At 41.7% G+C, this 20,288-nt stretch overlaps 1 protein-coding gene across 5 annotated transcripts in view; it reads right to left on the bottom strand.

The window, feature by feature from the left end:
- The window catches only part of LOC123760412 (putative OPA3-like protein CG13603), a 72,179-nt gene that overhangs the window by 32,474 nt on the left and 19,417 nt on the right, over positions 1–20,288 (bottom strand). For 2 of the 5 annotated variants that reach the window (XM_045746095.2, XM_045746093.2), the window contains exon 2: positions 15,597–15,771. The exons of 2 other annotated variants lie outside the window; for them this stretch is intronic. In XM_045746095.2, coding sequence (XP_045602051.2) covers positions 15,597–15,735 — 139 coding nt within the window. In that variant the 5' untranslated portion in view covers positions 15,736–15,771. The remainder of the gene's footprint in view (positions 1–15,596; positions 15,772–20,288) is intronic. One more of the 5 variants, XM_069338388.1, reaches the window with a different exon arrangement.

Below are 20,288 nucleotides of genomic sequence, written 5' to 3'. Positions count from 1 at the left end.
CTCTTTCCTGTAATATCTCTGTGGCTCGATCATAGAAACTGTGTAAATTCAATACACAGGATCTTCCAGATCAAAAACCATAGTCTGATATTATATCATTTCCCTCCAGGTGTTCTAACCATTTAGTTTTTATTTTTTTCCAATATTTTGACTATTACACTTGTCAATGATACAGGTCTATAATTGAGGGGGTCTTCCCTGCTGCCACTTTTGTAGATTGGAACTATGTTAGCCTTTTTCTACACATCTGCTACAACTCCTGTACATAGGGATGTCTGAAAAATCAGGTGGAATGCTGAGCTCAGGTACACATTCTCTCAGAACCCATGGTGAAACTCCATCCTAGGAAAACTGCTTTGTTCTTACTTAGCTTCAGGAGCATTTGCTTTACTTCGTCTCTAGACACCTCTATGTGCTCTATGCTGTTCTCTGGAATTCTTATTGTGTCTGGTTCTCTGAAGATTTCATTTTGTACAAACACACTTTGAAACTTTTCGTTTAATGTTTCACACATTTCCTTTTCATTTTCCGTGTATCTGTCTCCCATTTTCAACCTCTGAATATTATCCTTTACCTGCAGCTTTCTTTTAATGAATTTGTAGACAAGGCCTGGATCTGATTTACATTTGTCTGCTATACCATTCTCAAAGTTCCTCTCTGCCTCTCTCCTTATTGACGTATAGTTTCTTACATTTTTGTATCGCTGATATGTTTGTGGGTTTGGCCTCTTTCTATAATGATTCCTGTGTAATACAGTGTGTTACTGTGTAAATAGTGTGAAACTGTACATATTGTAATTTTAGTGAATTTTTTAACAAGTAATATTGCGACAATAAACATTTATGGTGGACACCGATATATGTATCACAGTGCCATGGAACATTATGAACATTCTACTGTATACATATTGTAAAGGACACAAATATGCATCATATACGATAAAAAAAAAATAAAACTGCATTGAAAATACATAGAACAAATAATTGAAAATATATTTGTGGCAACTCCCGGTGCCTGAATGGCCCACGCGACCGTGTCTGGAAGCTTCACACATGGGCGACCAGCCCCTGATGACATCACGGCGCACCTTGTCCACGTCCCCACAGCCAAAGTAAGTGGTACTGTATTTATTTTTTACATAGACATGTTCAGGGAAGGGAATTTATCCTTTTACAAAAAAAAAAAAAAAAATTGGGGAACACTTGATTTCATGCGTACAGGGGGAATTTCACAATAAACTCAGCGCATCACCGTGGTTAATTACTCAATTCTTGTAACCTTAACTTATTATTAATTTAACACAGGATAGTTTCAAGTTGCCACGTCATCCTGTCAATCTAACACATCATATATTGGTTCACATATTCAAGGTAATTCTCTGCATATTACTTGTCTCTAATTCACTCACCATGTTTAACCTTGCCGCATTCAGACATAATCCAGAAGATGAAGTGGACACACTAGTCTGTGTCACCAAGGTGGAACTGCTTACTCTAGTAAACAAGTACCATATTACTCCTCCTCATGGAGCCACTAAAACTGAATCTAATCTAATCCTCGATTTTTTAATAGACAATGATCGACTCACATCGATGGCTCATGAGCAACATCTAATTGCAGATAAGAGTGCCCTGGCAGCCATGAAGTTGAAAATAGAGCTCACTAACATAGAACGTGAACGTCAGAAGGAAGCTCTCAGGTAAAAGAACGTGAAGCTGCCCCTTCAGAGGGAAGCTCTTCAGGTAAGAGAACGAGAACGAGAACTTGAACTCCAACGTGAACATGATAGGGAACAAGCCGAACTTCAACTCCAAGCTGCCGAAAAACAAGCTGCATTGGACCTTACACGTGACCAGGAGAAATTAGAGCTCTGCCGTTAAGAGCTTGACCTTGAAATCATCCACATCACTCAACACCAGGAAGCTGAAGCTAAACTCCCTGTAGGTTTCAGTGTTTCTCAAGCCATTAAGTTAATGCCACCTTTCGTAGAGACTGAGGTAGATACATTCTTTACTTCGTTTGAGGCTCTAGCTAATCAACTCAGCTGGCCTCAGGATCAGTGGTCTATACTTTTCAGATCTCATTTGACAGGTAGTGCTGCTACTAACCTAGAGGTCGCTCAAAATAAGAAAAGATATCTTATGAAGTGGCTGGAATCGGCCCAAGTCACCACCTTTGCAGATCTCCTCAACCTCATCCTGAGGGAAGAATTCCTTCATCGTGTTCCTACTCCTATACGTCTCTATCTTTCAGACAAGGAAGAGACCAACCTTACTAAGTGTGCGCAGTTGGCTGACACATACAGCCTCATTCACCAAGTGCCATCCGACACACATCCTGGTAAACCCTCTTGGTCTAGTCGTGCTAAATTGAGTACTAGTACATGTAATGTGAATTCATCACTGTACTGGCGCTATTGTAAATTTATGGACATACCATAGAAAGGTGTGCTAAGTCTCAATGTAAGGTCAGCAGTGAAACCCCCAAACCCAAATCACCTCCTAAAACTCATAAGCCTGTAATGAATATCCATGTTCCATCCTTTGATCTTTCTCTCCTCAACAGACACTTATACCCCGGAACTCTCTCTACCAGATGTAATGATTCGGAGGGAAGGATCCAAGTGAACATCTTGAAGGATACAATACAATTGATACTCCTCAAATCAGCTGCACTCAACGTCACCTACATTGGTGAAACCGTCCTCATCACTGACCTCATTGAAACCACTCCATACCCACTCGCAAGAGTCCACCTGGATTGTTCATTCATTTGTGGAGAAGTACAAGTCACCATCCAGGAAAAGCCTTTCTCCATGCTAAGAGTTCAACTTCTCCTGGGCAACGACTTGGCAGAAGATCAACAACCCACGAGCCTCATCATCAGGGACAAACCCCAGGTATGTGATTCATCTGTGGAAGATCCTATTATGAAATATGTTGCAGAGGAGGTCCAACCGACCAACCATTCTGAGGACATCTCCCAACCTGTCATGGTGACAACACGTGCTCAAGCTGCTCAACCACAACCAACCGCTCCAGCTGTCCCTAAAAATTCTCAGGGCCTCCCACCGAAACTCAACCTGTTGGAGTTCCATAAATTGCAGAAAGAAGATCAATCCCTAACATCTTTACTCTTTCAGGCCGAGACACAATCAGACTCTATCCCTGGTTTTTTGTGGACAACCATGTACTCTGCCGCCGCTATAGACCCAGTAAATTCAAGGACGACGATGATTGGGCTAACGTCAACCAGTTGGTAATCCCTACCAGCCTATGGCCAGATATCATGCGTCTGGCCCATGGCCCTCTCTCACATTACGGCTTCAGCAAGACCTACAACGCCCTGAAACAGGACTATTACTGGCCAGGTATGGTTCGTGACATCAAGACCCTTGGGAATACTTGCCACATGTGTCAAAGGACAGGTAAGCCGAACGCTCCTATACCCAATACACTACTGATTCAGGTTCCAGTGCCTTCTGAGCCGTTCAGCCATCTCATCAACAGCAATGTCGAGCCTCTGTCCAAGACAAGCTCAGGTAACTTACATATCAGTAATATCCCTTGTTCTACACCAGGTTTCCTACAGCAGTTTCCCTCAAGAACAGTATGGCTGCTAACATTGTGAAGCACCTCGTGAAACAGTGCCAACAGTGCGGACATCCCCAGGAGAGTCAGAGCAGGGGTGACACCAGTCTCTACAACGACCTGTGTAAGACAATCAACATCTCCCAGGTACTGTCTAGCCCTTCTTATTGTACTTCTCCTGACTGCAATGGTTCTAAATCCTTGATCTTTTCCAACACCAGGAAAGATCTTCCTACCTACGGATCAAATCCAAATAAACATGCTTCTCTCAACAACTTTACCAACCTTCCGCTAAAATACCTCAAAACAACATCCCCCCTACATTTCATTTGAAAGGCTTAAACCATTATTTTGTACTAATCCCATTCTCGCCTCGCCTGGTGTTATGAAAACTTTCGTCTTCCATGTTGACACCAGCAACACTGGCATTAGGAACATCACGACACCAAAGCTAGATGATATCATGCCGTCCAGCTACTACCGTCATAAAGGAGCCACTCAACATCCTATCCAGCGTGTAACACAATGAACCATTCAATCTACAAGGTCAATCTCATCATCTCCTCGGACCTCAATATTCTTCGGGCACTGCAGCAGGCTCCAACAGACTAGTACTTTACTGGGTCCTGCAGCACCGCATCAAAATCTCCCCGGATCTCAATATTCTTCGATCCATGCAACAAGCCCAGTTCTCCAACAGACTCGTACTTCGCTGGGTCATGCAGCACCACATCAACAACATCTACTTATATAACAATCTCCTTTGGTTCCTACAGCAGACCCAGTTCTCCAAGCAACACTTGCTTCGCTGGGCTTTGCACCTGCCGAACCATCTCCTCAACATCTCCTTGGATCACCATTTCCTTTGATCCACTCACAGGCTCAGTTCTCCAACCAATTTGTACTTCACTGAGCCCTGCAGTACTAAATCAACATCTTCTACAATCACCATCCTCTTCAGTTCATGCAGCAGACCCAATTCTCCAAACAGCACCAGCACTTGCTTCCCTGGGCCTTGTACCTGCAGAACTACAATCTCAACATCATCATCAAAGGCTTGAAACATGTCGTCGCCGATGCGCTCTCCCGAAACTACGAGGTGGAACCTCCCACTTCAACTCTCCACTCCACAGCAGCATCATAGGTGATAGGAACAGGCTTTGGGGTAGAGCTGTTACAATAATCTGCTTAGGCAAGGAGATCCTACCTATTCAACAACATATCTGCATACTCCAGTATAAGAAATCAACATCAATAACAACAACAACAATATGTGCTCAGAAGCCTGTGTCTACACAAGACACCACCCCCCTCCACCCTCAAGTGCCCGAGATACCTGGACACCTGTCTGGAGACTAGCGCCACTCGCCGGTCAACCAGCCCTTAACTACTTGTTTGAGACTGCCGGCGATAGTTACCTGCACATTAGCGCCATCTACACTAAGCCTGGCCCGCCTATATAAGCAGCTCACCACCGGCCAGTCTTCACAATACCCTTCGTGCTCTCAAAGCCATAATGTACTATAGCCATCCCAGGAAACAGTAGATGTGTACAGCTTCTTGTATATTGTATTCAGTTTTACACCTTTGCCATTAACGTAACTGTCACCTGTTCATATTTCATTTGTATTGTGTATCGCCAAGTAGAATATGGGAATTGTTTTATTTGTTAGTCACTTTTGTTATAATAAATATTTATGGTTTTTCAATTTTTTGGAATTTACCCACAGCTCTCACACCGTAAAGAGGTCAGAAGCATTTATTTTACTTTTTTATTTTATGTGACTGGCATATCACCTGCCGGAATAGCCACTACTCTATTCTTTCAAATTTACGTCACAGCCACCATAACAAGATCAGCTAGGGAGTGCATCAGATAAGAACTGATGCACCCCTTGGCCAAACCAACCATGCACCATTCACAAAAAGACCTCTATGGAAGCCTGCCAACAGATTATTTGCCAGTAAAGGAGAAGGTTGCCAACCCATAGCCTTAACCCATCAAATGGACATGCCAATAAGGGACAATTGCGCTATTTCTGACCCAACTGCGCGAGTCAGTGAGGGATGATTTAAAGTATGTATGAGCTTGATTATCCAGACTATATAGGAAGGACCCCCATCTGATTAAGCCAGACCAGGTAAGCAGAATCCTTACAGGGAAAGTTAAAAAATGACCATACAAGTATTCAAAATTTTTTGTACCCCATCCAACATAATTTGAACTTAAACACACGCTATAAATAAAAAATATAATTTAGATGAGAAACTAAAGCTAACCTTGTTGCAGTTTGTCTTCTTGTTTGATAATGTAAATCTTGAAATGTGTAATTCTTGAAAATTTACGTAACCTAATCTCCAGTTATCCGGATTTATGTCCAGAAATGGAGAAGTTATGCCAGAAAATTATTCGGACTTGATTTAAACTCTGTGCCTGTCTGCGGTATCCGGCCAAACCTCCGGTTAAACGGATCACTATCAAGATATTGCGAAGTTTTGCCAGAAAATTACCTGGATGTGATTTTTGGCTGGATAACCCAAATATCCGGTTTAGCAGAATCCAGATAAGCGAACTCATACAATATTGCAAAAGATTTAAAAGTCCCACATGCACACAGAATTCACATTTGCTTCTTCAGGCCTCCAGTAAACAAAAGCCACCTTGGAAAAAAAATTGTGGGCACCCTTCCTCAGTGTGAGAGGCCCCAGTATTGAGAACATGTCCATGCTGCTGCATGCTGTGAGCTGCTGCAGCACATGCTGCAGCAGCTCACATCATTGTCATACAGTTTGTGTCCACAGTAGCATTTAATAATGGCAAAATAAATAACTCATTATTTTGCCATGATAGTGTCTTAGAAGATCCTGACTGACAATGACTATGAACAAGGTCTAGATACAGTATCAGTGAACACAATGCTCGTTATGATATTCACAGCTCATGGCAGGTGTCTACAGCACACAACCACAGTTTCGTGCAGCTAGACATCCTAAAGTGGTACCTCATGTTTCTTTAGAAAATAAACTTATGGATAATGATTCAAATACATGATTTAGTGACCAGGATTCTGATAATAATATCAGTGTTGTGGTTAGAGTTAGCGATGTGCATAGTATATTGGGAGGCATTTTGCAAAGTTAGGTGGCATCATGAGTGTGGCACTTTGTTACCACACCCACCAAAACTGCTCAACGATTCATTATGGTGCATACAGTAATTATATATAGAGGAACCTTGAATGACGAGCGACTCTATCTATGAGCATTTCGAGTAATGAGCGAGCCACTCGCCGAAAAGCTCATCAATTTCGATTGATGAGCTTCCGCTCCATTGACGAGAAAACCATGTGGTGCTTCCTAGCGTTCCAGCTGGTTCTCACAAATTCTTGGACACCTCCGACGAAGCAAATCAATTATTTTTTTTAAAGGTGCTAATGATGCTGGGATGTAAAGGGGTGACTGCTGTAATGTTGCAAAGCATTGGTTTGTTTTTGTTAAGAAAAAAAAACTGAAAAAATTTGCAAAAAGAACAAATGTCATAAAGGTTTGTTCAGCGTATGTCAGATAAGCTGCTCCATTTTCTATAAAAAAAAAATAACAAATTTGAAAAAAAAACCAGCGTTGAATGTAATGAAACGCCATTTTCTGGGTGAGACCCGGAGGCTCCCCAGAGCTTTACCGGCTGATATGCTAATGTCAGACTTTGGCATCAGTCATGTGTATGGAGTTCTAGGGCCTACCAGGGACCACGAGCCAGAACCTGGCCCCCTCAGAGAGGCAAGGGGAGCAATGGCCTATAGAAACCCCCGTGTGGTTGGAAGCATTCTATGTCTGCCATCGACCGGGTCAAGCATCCAGAAAGGTAAGCATTCCAAAACAAACCCCTATTCTGGTGAAAATTGCTACCTAAAGCCGAACTAGTGGATAGAACTCTTCAACAGAAAACAAGGAAACTAGAATGACGTCATACGTCACCGCGCCGCTGTCTGCGCAGCTCCCCCCTCCCCGGGAGGGGGAAGGGGGAGCCCCAGACCTCCCACGCCGGCTATCCACCCATCAGTTCTGAGGCTGGATGTCAAAACACGCGAAAAACGCCGACCGGAGGGAGGGAGGGTTGCCGGGGAGCCTCCGGGTCTCACCCAGAAAATGGCGTTTCATTACATTCAACGCTGGTTTTCTGGGGGGAGCCCCGTTGGCTCCCCGGAGCTAACTACCCACAGAGGAAGGTCAAAGGGACAGAACCAGGAGGCGGACACCACACACCCCCCAAGGAGGCGATACAACCGGCAGCAAACGCCAACCCAAGGCGCCACAGCCCCGAAAATCCCGGGAACAACACGAGAACCACGAGCAACAAGGCCCCTGCACGAACACCAAAAATCCATGCCCAAAAGACCGCAAGGCCACGTCGCCCAGACGGCAGCGAGAGCAGCGAAGCCACGAACGCCACAGGCATGAGGGAAGAACACAGGCAGCTTAGCCGCCAGAACACGGCTGACCACCCGGGACACTATCATCTGCGAACCGGGAAGAACAGAACCGGATCAACGCAAAACGCGCTCCGGACCCAAACGCCGTGGCACGCAAACAACAGCAGAGGGCCGCCACTGAACACAGAAACGACACACCCCCGGCCCGACCAACGAAGCACCACCAAACCCTGGACCCCTCCAGAATGCAGCAGCCCCACCCCGCGCCAGAAAAGATGGAGACTGCTGCCACCAAACAACCAAAACGCTAAAACCGAAGGAGCAAAAAAACTCAGCGACTCGACCCCCAGAGGCAAAGGCCCAAAGGAAAGAGCCGACGAAAAAACACACCGGAACCGAAGGGGCACTACCAACCGAGGAGAACAGAGCACGCTGACCAGAGACCAGGATGGTGCAAGCGGCGCACGAACAGGCCGGAGGTGAAACGATGCACAAGACAGCTTACTAACGGTGCAGAAGCAACACCAAGACCGAAAGCAAGCTGAAGCGGCTCCGCCCGCGCCGCACGAAAAGAGGCGACAGTATGTGGCAAGACGACGGCCCCCAACCCCCACCAGAAAACCAAGCCGAGAGTAAACCAGGTGTAGTGTAATAACAGCAAAAAAAGAAAAAAATTATGTCTCAGTGTTCAAAGGCTATAATACTGAACTCATATTAGTGCCATGAATATATTTCTGTGTACCTATAGTTTAAACATTCAGTGATATTAATATTATTATTGACAGCCCAATGCACCATTGTAATTGAAAAACCACAATAAAACCATTAAAATTCTGAAGAAAATATTATACTGTACAGTATATTCAATGTAATTCGTTAAAATTGTGTGCAAAATATGAGGGGCTAAGCTGAATGATCACTGGTTATGAGATTATCACACCCACCAAAATGGCTCAGTAGCTCATAATGGTGCATAAAAATATAAATAGTTATATATAATGTGAATATACAGTGTAATAACAGCAAAATCAGCACATTTTACTGGTCAAAGAGTGTAATATTGTAAGTATATTAGTGACACAAATACACCTGTGCATACCTATGTTCTACATGTTCTGTGATATGAATTACATTATTGACAAAATGCATCATTGCATGGGAAAAACCCACAATGGCATAACCAATAGAAATATAAAGAAAAGAATATATATTCCATTCATGCAGTTATAACTTTGAGCAAAACATATGGGGCTAGGCTGAACTCTGATAACTAGTTACGATATTATTACACCCACCAGAACTCCCTGAATAATGATGCATGAAAATGTATAGTTATACAGTAACAATAAAACAGTATAGTATTTTTATTGTTCTAAAAATATAATATGAACTGCATATTAGTGAATGAAAGTATTTTATCATTCCCATGTTCCACACCTAGAATTTCAAAAACAAGTAGTCGTAGATTTAACCACTTAACTGCACCAACCGAGTATTCTCGGTCGGTGGGAAACTGCGCCAACCAAGAAAACTCTTTTTGATTTTTCGGTACCAATTCTAAATGTGTACGAGGTTGGTACGAAATGGACTCTTAAGACCTCCAGTGAGAGGCAGCCATCTTGGAAAAAATTCCCAGAATGCCCTAGGGCTGCTGGCTGGGTTAGTACTGAATGACCTGTCGGTGAAATTCAAACCTTATTGTTTGAAGAACATAAGGGTCATAATATTGGTTAAGCTAGGCGCAATAAGGACCTAACACAAAGGTTGGATGCAAGTGATACAGCACCTATGAGGACGATACAGCAAGCGTATCCAATTGTAGCTCTGAGCGTCACCCCTTGCAATCCTATGCTATCTCCAATTTATTTAGATGATACTGTACATAGATGAATCATTTTCTGCATTCAGTGATGATGCATCTGATACAAGTAGCAAAGATGAACAGTGTTAGCGGCTTCCATGGTGGTGTTTTCCATAGATATTTTCAAGAATTCCTGAATCTCTTCCTAACTGACGGACACTCTTTGAGGCTAGCTGAATCTCTTTCTGACTGACGGACAATCTTTGGGGCAAGCTGAATCTCTTCCTGTGTGGGACTATACAAAGCGATCTTTTCAAGACTACCTTACAAATTCATCTTTTCCTATAATCTTTTCAATACTACCTTATGCTTTGCAAGCTTGGCTACATACAACCTACAAGTACTAAAGCCAAGGGTGTATGTGAGTGCGTTATTTGCAAGCACACAAAATGAAGAAACAGGAAGTGAAAATTTATCTGTACCTGGCGCACTGAGAGCGAAGTCGCGCTGTGTACCATGGAATACTTTGTTGATTATTACTCGCTTCCGAAATACTGAGTGTGTAATACAGTGTGTTACTGTGTAAATAGTGTGTGAAACTGTACATATTGTAATTTTAGTGAATATTTAACAGGTAATATTGCGACAATAACATTTATTGCGGACACATTACTGACACATGTATCACAGTTCCATGGAACATTATGAATGTTCTACTGTATACATATTGTAAAGGACACAAATATGCATCATATACGATAAAAAAATAAAAATAAAACCACATTGGAAATACATAAAACAAATAATTGAAAATATATTTGTGGCAACACCCGGTGCTTGAATGGCCCGCGCGATCGTGTCTGGGCGATTCATGCACGGGCGACCAGGCCCTGATGACGTCACAGCGCACCTTGTCCACATCCCCACAGCCAAAGTAAGTGGAATTTGGTACTTTTTTTACATAGACATGTTCAGGGAAGGGAATTTATCATTTTACAAAGAAAAAAAAAAAGAATTTTTGGGAACACCATATTTCATGTGCACCGGGGGAATTTCACAATAAACTCGGTGCAGCACGGTGGTTAAGGTACGGAATCAAAGCTGCCAAAAAAATTAAAAAGTTCACTTTTGCAAACAGTCGTAGCTGGTTGGAACACATGAGGAGGTGGTGGATGCCAAAACCATCAGTTTTGGCATCCAAAAGTTTCAAAGTGTCATATGATAAGAGTATTGGGAAGATGGGATACCACGAGCATCTCTCATCCTATAACTACACTTAGGTAATTATACTTAGATGCAGAGGACTACATGCTTTCTGGATATGCCCATTTCCCATTTTGAGTAAATCCAAATAAAAAAAATCAGAGAAACTAGTGAAGCAAGCGGTCTGAATAAATATGTACAGATAAACTAGTGCGGCAAGCGGCCTGAATAAATATGTAAGATAAAGTGGTGAAATGAGTGTCTGCCCAAAGCCTCGCTACTCAGGGGCGATGAAAGGTGCATGGGTAGAAGATGGGCCTAGTCTCTGCCCAGTGATTGTGTCAGGAGCCACCCCAATGATTGTGTCAGGAGCCACCCCAGTGCCTTCTGTGTGATGTCACAGATTCATCACCCATTGTTTTGATTTGTCATGAGACTGAAGTATTCATTCTGTGATTTGTTGGATATACTAAACATACATGGATATAATCCATGTATGTAATCCATTTGTATTACTGTATCCAAGCATGGAAACCTCATTTTCAGAAGGACACAGCTACTGTGGAGAAGGTGCATCGGGCAACAAAAGTTATTCCAGAGCTAAGTCGTCATCTGTATCAGGAATGCTTGAAGGCCACAGGACTAACTACAATGCAAACCAGGCATGAAAGGCCTACGATCTCAATGAAACTTTTAAAATACTGAACAAGTTAGAGGATGTTGATCTGGATATTTTCTTCAGAAGGTCAGATGTAACACAAACAAAGAGCAACAGTTTCAAGCTCAACATGCCACAATGTAAGACTGAAAACAGGAGATGCTTTTTCACCTACAGGGTTATTAACCCATGGAACTGCCTACCCACCAAAGCCGTACCTGCCAAAACGGTGTTGAGTTTTAAAATGTACCTAGAAAAGATCATCAAGGCAAATGGGGGGGGGGGATCTTCAACAAGCTGCCAGCTTCCAGTCCTCGTCAAGGCTACTACTAAGGTTAGTGGCCCTCAGGTAAATCAAGTACAGGTAAAATCAGATAAATCAGGTAAAAATCTAGTAACCTCCATACACCATGTCGGTTCCAAATGCACCTCGGTCAGTGAAAGCTTCAATAAGCGAGATATATAAAAGAAAGACGTCAGTGATGACATTTGAGAAAAAAGTTGGAATAATTAAGAATTACACAATTAACCAATCAAATCAGTGGAATCCCAAGAAGTAAATTAAGCAAAATTGGAGTGTTGATAATGCAGTGTGGGAGTGGTACAAGCAGAAGCATGAGACCAAAAAGTCAGTGGCAGGCTGGCTGCCCATGGAAAAAGCACACTGAGTTTCACCAATCTATGAAAATTCCTGAGCAGTGTTTATACGTTGATGGATGACTCGGAAGCTTTAATTTCCACCATGGAATTAAATACATTAGAGTACATGGTGAAAGGCAGTCTACTGACACTACTGGTGCAGAAAAGTATTTAAGTAAATTTGTAGAGATGAAGCAGGAACAAAATTTATCTCGAAAGCAAATTTATAATGCCAATGAGACAGATTTGTACTGGCTAATGTTATTCACACACACGATGGCTCATGGTGGTGAAGATGATCCTTCAGGTAGTTATAAGCTAAACAAACAGAATTTCTGTGTTGTGCTGTGCTATATCTTGAGGTTATCTTGAGAGGATTTCGGGGCTTTTTAGTGTCCCCGCGGTCCGGTCCTCGACCAGGCCTCCACCTCCAGGAAGCAGCCCGTGACAGCTGACTAACACCCAGGTACCTATTTTACTGCTAGGTAACAGGGTCATAGGGTGAAAGAAACTCTGCCCATTTTTTCTCGCCGGCGCCTGGGATCGAACCCAGGACCACAGGATCACAAGTCCAGCGTGCTGTCCGCTCGGCCGCTCGGCCGACCGGCTGCTAGCACAGCTGGCATGCACAAACTGAAATTATTGGGATTAGGATTAGCAAAAACCCAAGAATTTTAAAGTCAACTAGGTGTTTGCCTATGATTTATAAGAACCAGTCAAGTGGGTGGATGTCTCAAGTAATATTTGCCGAGAGGCTTAATAAAGAACTTTGTACCAGAGGTGAATGAGCACCTGAAGTGTTGGCCTCCCACAAAACCATAAGGTTGTGCTGCTGCTAGATAATAGTGCAATGCATCCACTAAGTGATGAACTAATAAATGGCAATATAATTAGACATGTTCTTACCACCCAATACAACAACTCTGATCCAACGCATGGATCAAGGAATAATTAATTAGGAACCTTAAGCACCTCAATAATAGGATTTTTGCCAGATGTCTCATTAAATAGCCAGGAACAGTTAAGGACTAAAGTCTAGACAAAGTCAGCTATCTGGACTATTGATAAGGCATGAGATAAAGTAAAGTTAACATTAAGAAATTGTTGGAGAAAACTTGGGCCTGCATCAGATCAGTTTCCTGCAGAAGATAACAATGCAGATTTTGAAGGATTTGGGGCAAAGAAAGTTAAGGAGAAGAAACAATGAAGAACTCCTAGCCTGTGTCAAGGGGATTAAGTACCCAGAATTGAGAGCAGAACTAGTGACAGAAACAATACAAGATGACATAGATAAGTGGACAGATTATCCTGCCTTACGAACCTGCTCACATTTTTTAAAACAGTAACTAGTTACTCACACAAAGGACTTCCAGTTGATGAAGTATACATGGATTTTGCTAAAGCCTTTGATAAGTACCACATGAAAGACTGGCAAAGAAATTATAGGCACATGGAATAAGTGGAAGAATACTGGAATGAATAAAACAATGGTTAAAACCAAGAAAACAAAGAGTTGTTCTATATGGTAATGAATCTGATAGAAGAAATGTGGTAAGTGAGGTACCACAGGGGTCCATTTTGGGACCAACTCTTTTTGTCATATACATCAATGACATAGATGAAAATATTACAAACCACATCATCAAATTTGCAGATGACACAAAGATTTATGGCAAAGTGGAAAATAATAATGATGTTGAAACCTTACAAAGAGATCTGCAGGAACTCTACAAATGGTCATATGACTAGCAAATGCTTTTTAATACTTTTTAATATTGACAAATGAAAAAACCTTCCTGTGGGGCACAACAACCTGTGCCACAACTACCAAATTAATACCATTATATTACAGCAGACTGATGAAGAAAAGGACCTTAGAGCCAAAATCTACCATTCAATGAAAGTTGCATAGCAGGTAGGAGCAGCAATCAAAAAAGCTAACCATATGCTTGGAAATAATCAAGTGTACCTTTGACTTTAAGGAAAAGAAAGTAGTTATTCAACTGTATAAATCTCTGGTGCTTTTGGTTACTTTATCCAAGCAGTGAAACCATCTTCAGAAGGATATAGCTGCTCTGGAGAAAGTCAAACACCGGACAATAAAAATAATTCCAGACCTAAGTCAAAATATGCATCAGAAATGGTTGAGGGCCACAGGGCTAACAACACTGCAAACCTGGTATGACAGGGTGGATCTCATGGAAACTTTTAAAATACAGTACTGATCAATTTGGAGGATGTTGATCAAGAAAATTTCTTCAAAAGGTCAGATGTAACACAAACAAGGAGCAACGGTTTCAAGCTCAACAAGCCACAATGTAGGACTGAAACAGGAGATGGTTTTTCACCCACAGGGTTATTAACCCATGGAACTGCCTACCTGCAGAAGCTGTAAATGCCAAAACTGTGTTAACTTTCAAAGTACAGCTGGGAAAGATCATCAAGGCAAATGAGAGAACCTTCGACAAGCCACCAGTTTCATGTCCTTGTCAAGGCCACTAGTGTTAGTGGCTCTCAGTTAAACTCAGAAATTTGCAGGATCTTTAACATAACAAAAGATGCTTCATATAATTTTGGCCGCAGCAGAATAATCAAGCTCAGAGGTTTGCTTCCTATTGTATTCATATTTTTTTCCTCAATATGAAGCAAAGCATAAAAAATCCTTATTCTTGTCAATAACAGGATCAAGCACAATATTTCAACAACTTATACCAGAAGTAACCATTCTGATTAAATAACTTTCATATGCATATCTGGATCCCTCTAAAATGAAAATACTGACATTATAATAGGAGCAGATTCACAGGAATGCTAAAGATGCAGCAAAATATATGTGATATACAAGTAAAGGAAACTGGTGAAATGAGTGACCGTCTTGAAGCGAGTGTAAAAGGAAAATTTCCTGGGTAGTCTAGCTGCTTTGAGAAAAAAATCTACATTATATTCAGAAACAATAATACATCAGGGATTGCTGCAAGACAGATTTAAATAAGCACCTAAAAGAAATTCATAAATGGAGCAAAGAAATGAGTTGAATATATTTGATCAATAGCAATAATAAAATAATTTCTGACCATTGATCAATATATTAAGTTTGTATTGTAATTGTAAAACTCATGTGTACATATTTACTCATACACTTATTCCTATACTCATTCATTTCTACAGAATGCTTCTTTTTACTATTTAAAGGAACTCGCTTCGGCCATGTTCTCTCTACCCTTGGTATAGTTTCCCCCTTCCACTGTCAGTCCTGCAGATAAACTATTACATACGTCGTGCTGGAGGAAGACAGAATTTTTCTTTAAAGAAGTGACTTCTAACAGCCTTGCGTCTTATTGAGCTGGACAGGGGTCGAGCAACTTGTTTCACAAAGAGAAAAGCAAGTTTGGCTAGAGGGTAAACAGGAGCCATGGGCAATACCTCTCAGTTCTGCTAATTAAAATCCACCTGCAAAGGGAAAACAACCCTGTAGTAAACCTAAGTATGAAAGCTCTCTCAGTAAAATACAATGACTGATTCAACAAAATTTACAGATGGCAGAGATAGACAAATGTACAATGAATGCCCATTCCAATGGAACCTGCTCCAACAGAAAATTAGATGTAATGGAAGGATTTTCATGTGGTTAGTTATCAGATTCAGTGGATCAGACATCCGGTCAGTAGAGAAATTCTTGCTAGGCCGAATCTGCCTTGCCGATAAATGTCAATAATTCAACAAAATTTATTTTTATACTCAAAGTTTACTTTTCTTAAAAATGTTTATCAAAATATGTAAAAATCTGTCCCCTATCATTTTCAACAATAAAAACACATTGTGAAAACAATTAAGAAAACGAGCATTGAATGTAATGAAACGCCTCTTTCTGGTGGAACCTCAGTGGCTCCAAGAAGCTATCTCACTGAGATGGCTTTCCCTACTGAGTCAAATCACCCACAGGAGCTTTGTTTGGTGTATGGGGACATGAGCCAGAACGTGCCCCTCCACCCCTCGGAGGCACAGGGAGATGAGGATTGTTACGATCACCCACATTGAGAAAGCATCCACCCATAAAATAGGTGACGCAATACAAACAACTGCAAGATTCACATAAAATGAAGCTCTGAAACAGCCAAACAATTCTGCGAATGATTTATTCAAATTGAAATGATTCACTCAAAACTAGTTCTAATACCCTAGTGTGAGTGACTGCCAACAGGTGGCACCCCAGGGGGGCCAGGCTACCGTCTCAGCCTTGGCCCGAAATGCTATGCGTATTAGTGGCTTTAAGTATTGTACTTACTAGCTCTATCTATAAATCCAACATTATGTTTGTAAATCAACTATGTATGTACTTTTCCTAAATAAAAAATTTAATTTAATGATTTTAATTTAGTTTAATTTAATTTAATTTAATTTAATTTAGTCAGCCCAGAGCTGATAAACCATGAACTGATGCACCTGGTAGGGGAGGAGGGAATCAGGGAACCACCACGGCTCTACCAGAAAGGCATTTCATTACATTCAACACAGGTTTTCCATCAAAGCTTCTGATGGTTCCCTGAAGCTATCTAACAGCAGAGAAGAGGAAAACAGGACATACCAGGGAGGAGGAATACACTTATTGCATGGGTCGGCCCTTACTACATCAGAACCGGTCGGCCGAGCGGACAGCACGCTGGACTTGTGATCCTGTTGTCTTGGGTTCGATCCCAGGCGCCGGCGAGAAACAATGGGCAGAGTTTCTTTCACCCTATGCCCCTGTTACCTAGCAGTAAATAGGTACCTGGGTGTTAGTCAGCTGTCACGGGATGCTTCCTGGGGGTGGAGGCCTGGTCGAGGACCGGGCAGCGGGGACACTAAAAATCCCTGAAATCATCTCAAGAAGAAGATGGGCCAACAGGACCCAGGAACACCTCCCAAACCCGAGCCCAGTACAGTTGGGTCTGTACTGTACTACCAGCTGTACTACCATGATAGTCGGCGACTTCAACTTGAAATCCATAGACTGGGAAGCATGTGAAGCTAAAACAGAAGATTTCTGAACCTGTAAATTTGTAGACCTCATCCTGGAAACATTCTTGTATCAACATGTTAAACAAGCTACGAGGATGAGGGAAGGGGACGTTCCCTCCATGCTAGATTTTATATTTGCCAGGAAGGAGGAAGAAATATTTGACATTCAGTACCTTCCTCCCTTGGGTAAAAGTGACCATGTCTTTTTGGGAATAAAGTATGCAATGCGTTATAATCTGGAAGAAAATATGAGTCGATGCAAATGAAAAACCTGACTTTAGGAGAGGACATTATGGCAACCTTAGAAAAAATTTTAGTGAGTATAATTGGACAGACTTGTTGCTAGGCAAGGAAGTGAATGAGATGTATGTCAGGTTTTGTGAAACATATGATAAAGGCACAAAAAAATTTATACCAAAACAGAGAAGCAGAACTAGGAAACGGGATTGGTTCAACAGAAAGTGCGAGAGGGCCAGAGACCAAAAGACACAAAAATGGAATCAATACAGGAAGAGGCCAAACCCCCAAACATACCAGCGATACAAAGATGCGAGAAACAACTACACGGCAGTGAGGAGAGAGGCAGAAAGAAATTCCTGGTAGTACAGTTGAGTTCATTCTCAACTCATAATTGAGAATTCCGGGTTCAAATCCTGGACAGGACAGAAATGGTTGGGTGCATTTTCTATCACCTAATGCACCTGTTCACCTAGCAGTAAATAGGTACTCAAGAGTTAGTCAGCATGTTGTGGGGTTACATTCTGGGCGGGGTCAGTAATTCAACCTTTACCTCAATATCAACCTAATGTGTTTGAATATATTCTGGCTGCCTGTCCCCCAACAAAATAAATTATTATAATTATTATTACATGGAGCTATTTATATCTATACTGTACCTACTTGTATCACTCCTATTATACACATGATCGATCATCTAGACATCCAAGGTCAACAATGAGAATATGTAGTTCAGGGTCAGCATGTTTTGCTGAAAGAGCTTTCGCAATAACAGGTGATGCAAGCATCATGGGCTGCCACATACTGGATGTGTGATAACCTAAGTGTAGTTACAGGATGAGAGCCACACTCCTTGTGTCCTGTCTTCCCAGTATTCTCTGTCATACAACACTTTTAAACCATTCCCAGTTTTGGTCTCCACCACCTTCTCACTTTACTTATTCCAACTGTCTACCACTCGGCTTGCAAATTAAACTTCTAATGTTCTTTGGCAGCTTTGTTTAATTAGCTTAAATCTATTACCTCTTTTTCTTGAGGTTCCAGGTTTCTAGAATTCTTCTTTATCAATTTTGTAGATTCCTTTTACTATTTTCTATGCAGTGATCATATCTCCTCTTTTTCTATCTTCTAGCTTTTGCATATTTAACACCTCTACCCTCTCCTCGCTCAGCTCCAGTTTCCAAAACAGTCTCTTGTATGGGACTATCAAAAGCCTTTTTTAAAGTCCAGTTAGACATAGTCAATACAACCATCTATTTCCTGTAGAAACTCTGTGGCTCCACCATAAAAACTAAGTAGATTTGTTACACAGATACTGTCTGTTATTATATCATTACTCTCCAAGTGTTCTACCCATTTGGTTTTAACTATTTTTTCTAGTGTTTTGATTACCACACTTGTTAGTGATATGGATCTATAATTTATGGGGTCTTTCCTGCTTCTGTACCCTTTTTGTAGATTGAAACTATGTTTGCCTTTTTCCATATATCTGCTAAGTTTCCTGTGCACAAAGCTGTTCTGAATATCAATTGAAGTAGATTGCTCAGCTCAGTTGCACATTCTCTCATCACCCAAGGTGATGAGAGAATGTTTTTGAACCAGATTCAATTCAGAATGAACCAGATTCCATCTGGTCCAACTGCTTTATTTCTTCCTAGCCCCAGGAGTAACTTTTCCACTTCATCTCAAGACACATCTATGTATGCAATGGTGTTCTCTGGAATTTGCATTGTATTTGGTTATCCGAAAACCTCCTTTTGCACAAACACACTGTGGAACTGTACGTTTAGTGTTTAGTACATTTCTTTTTAATTTTCTGTGAATCTGTTCCCCATTTTCAATCTCTGGATATTATCTTTTTACATGTACCTTGCTTTTAATGAATTTATAGAAAAAGCCTGACCCTGAATCTGTTGTACATTTGTCTGCAACCAATTTCTCAAAGTTCCTTTCTGCCCCTCCTCACTGCCGTGTCTTTGTTTCTTGCTTGTTTGTTTTGCTGGTATGTTGGAGGGGATAGGCCTCTTCCAATATTGCACCCATTTTCTTGTCTTTTCCTCCCTGGGTCTCTCACAATTTCTGTCGAACCAATCCTGTTTTCCAGCTCTGCATCTCTGCTTTGGTATGAATTTTTTGTGCCTTTATATTCTGGCTGCAGGGACGCTAAGCCCCAAAATCATCTCAAGATAACCTCAAGAAGATCTCTCTCTCCTTATATTACAGTCTTGTAAATACCAGTATCTACAAGTCATGTGCTGACTGTAGATAGGCAAGCTAACAATTAAACATCGAAAATTCTCTTTATTCCACCAGTAAGGGGCCTCCTGAGCCACTAGCTAGTAGGAAGTGGGGACCATACAATATTAATCCCATCAAGAAGTGGCTGGAGGAGTAGGGAATGGAAGGTGTAAAGGGACAGGTGATCATGGGGAGGGACCATGTGCGGGAGTGGGAGCCAAGGATAGGGGGCCGGATGTGACGATAGCCCAATAATCCATCTTGTAGAAACCATAGTACTGGTATCTTTTACATTATTTCAGATGGTGTGGCAGACTTTGTCAAAAAAAATTCTACATTTCAGCTTTACTTTACCAGAAGCTCTCGGCTGCCCCTGCCATCTGCCCACTTCTGCCTACCAGCGAACCTGTGCGCCCACTCTACTGCCCACCTGCCCACTCTCTGCCTTCTGAACTCTACTGCCCCACCCTCTTTCTACCTGCTGTCCACTTGTC

The sequence above is a fragment of the Procambarus clarkii genome, chromosome 39 (genome assembly GCF_040958095.1).
Source record: "Procambarus clarkii isolate CNS0578487 chromosome 39, FALCON_Pclarkii_2.0, whole genome shotgun sequence".
Classification (NCBI taxonomy): Eukaryota; Metazoa; Arthropoda; class Malacostraca; order Decapoda; family Cambaridae; genus Procambarus; species Procambarus clarkii.
This window is presented reverse-complemented; position numbering and strand designations above follow the sequence as displayed.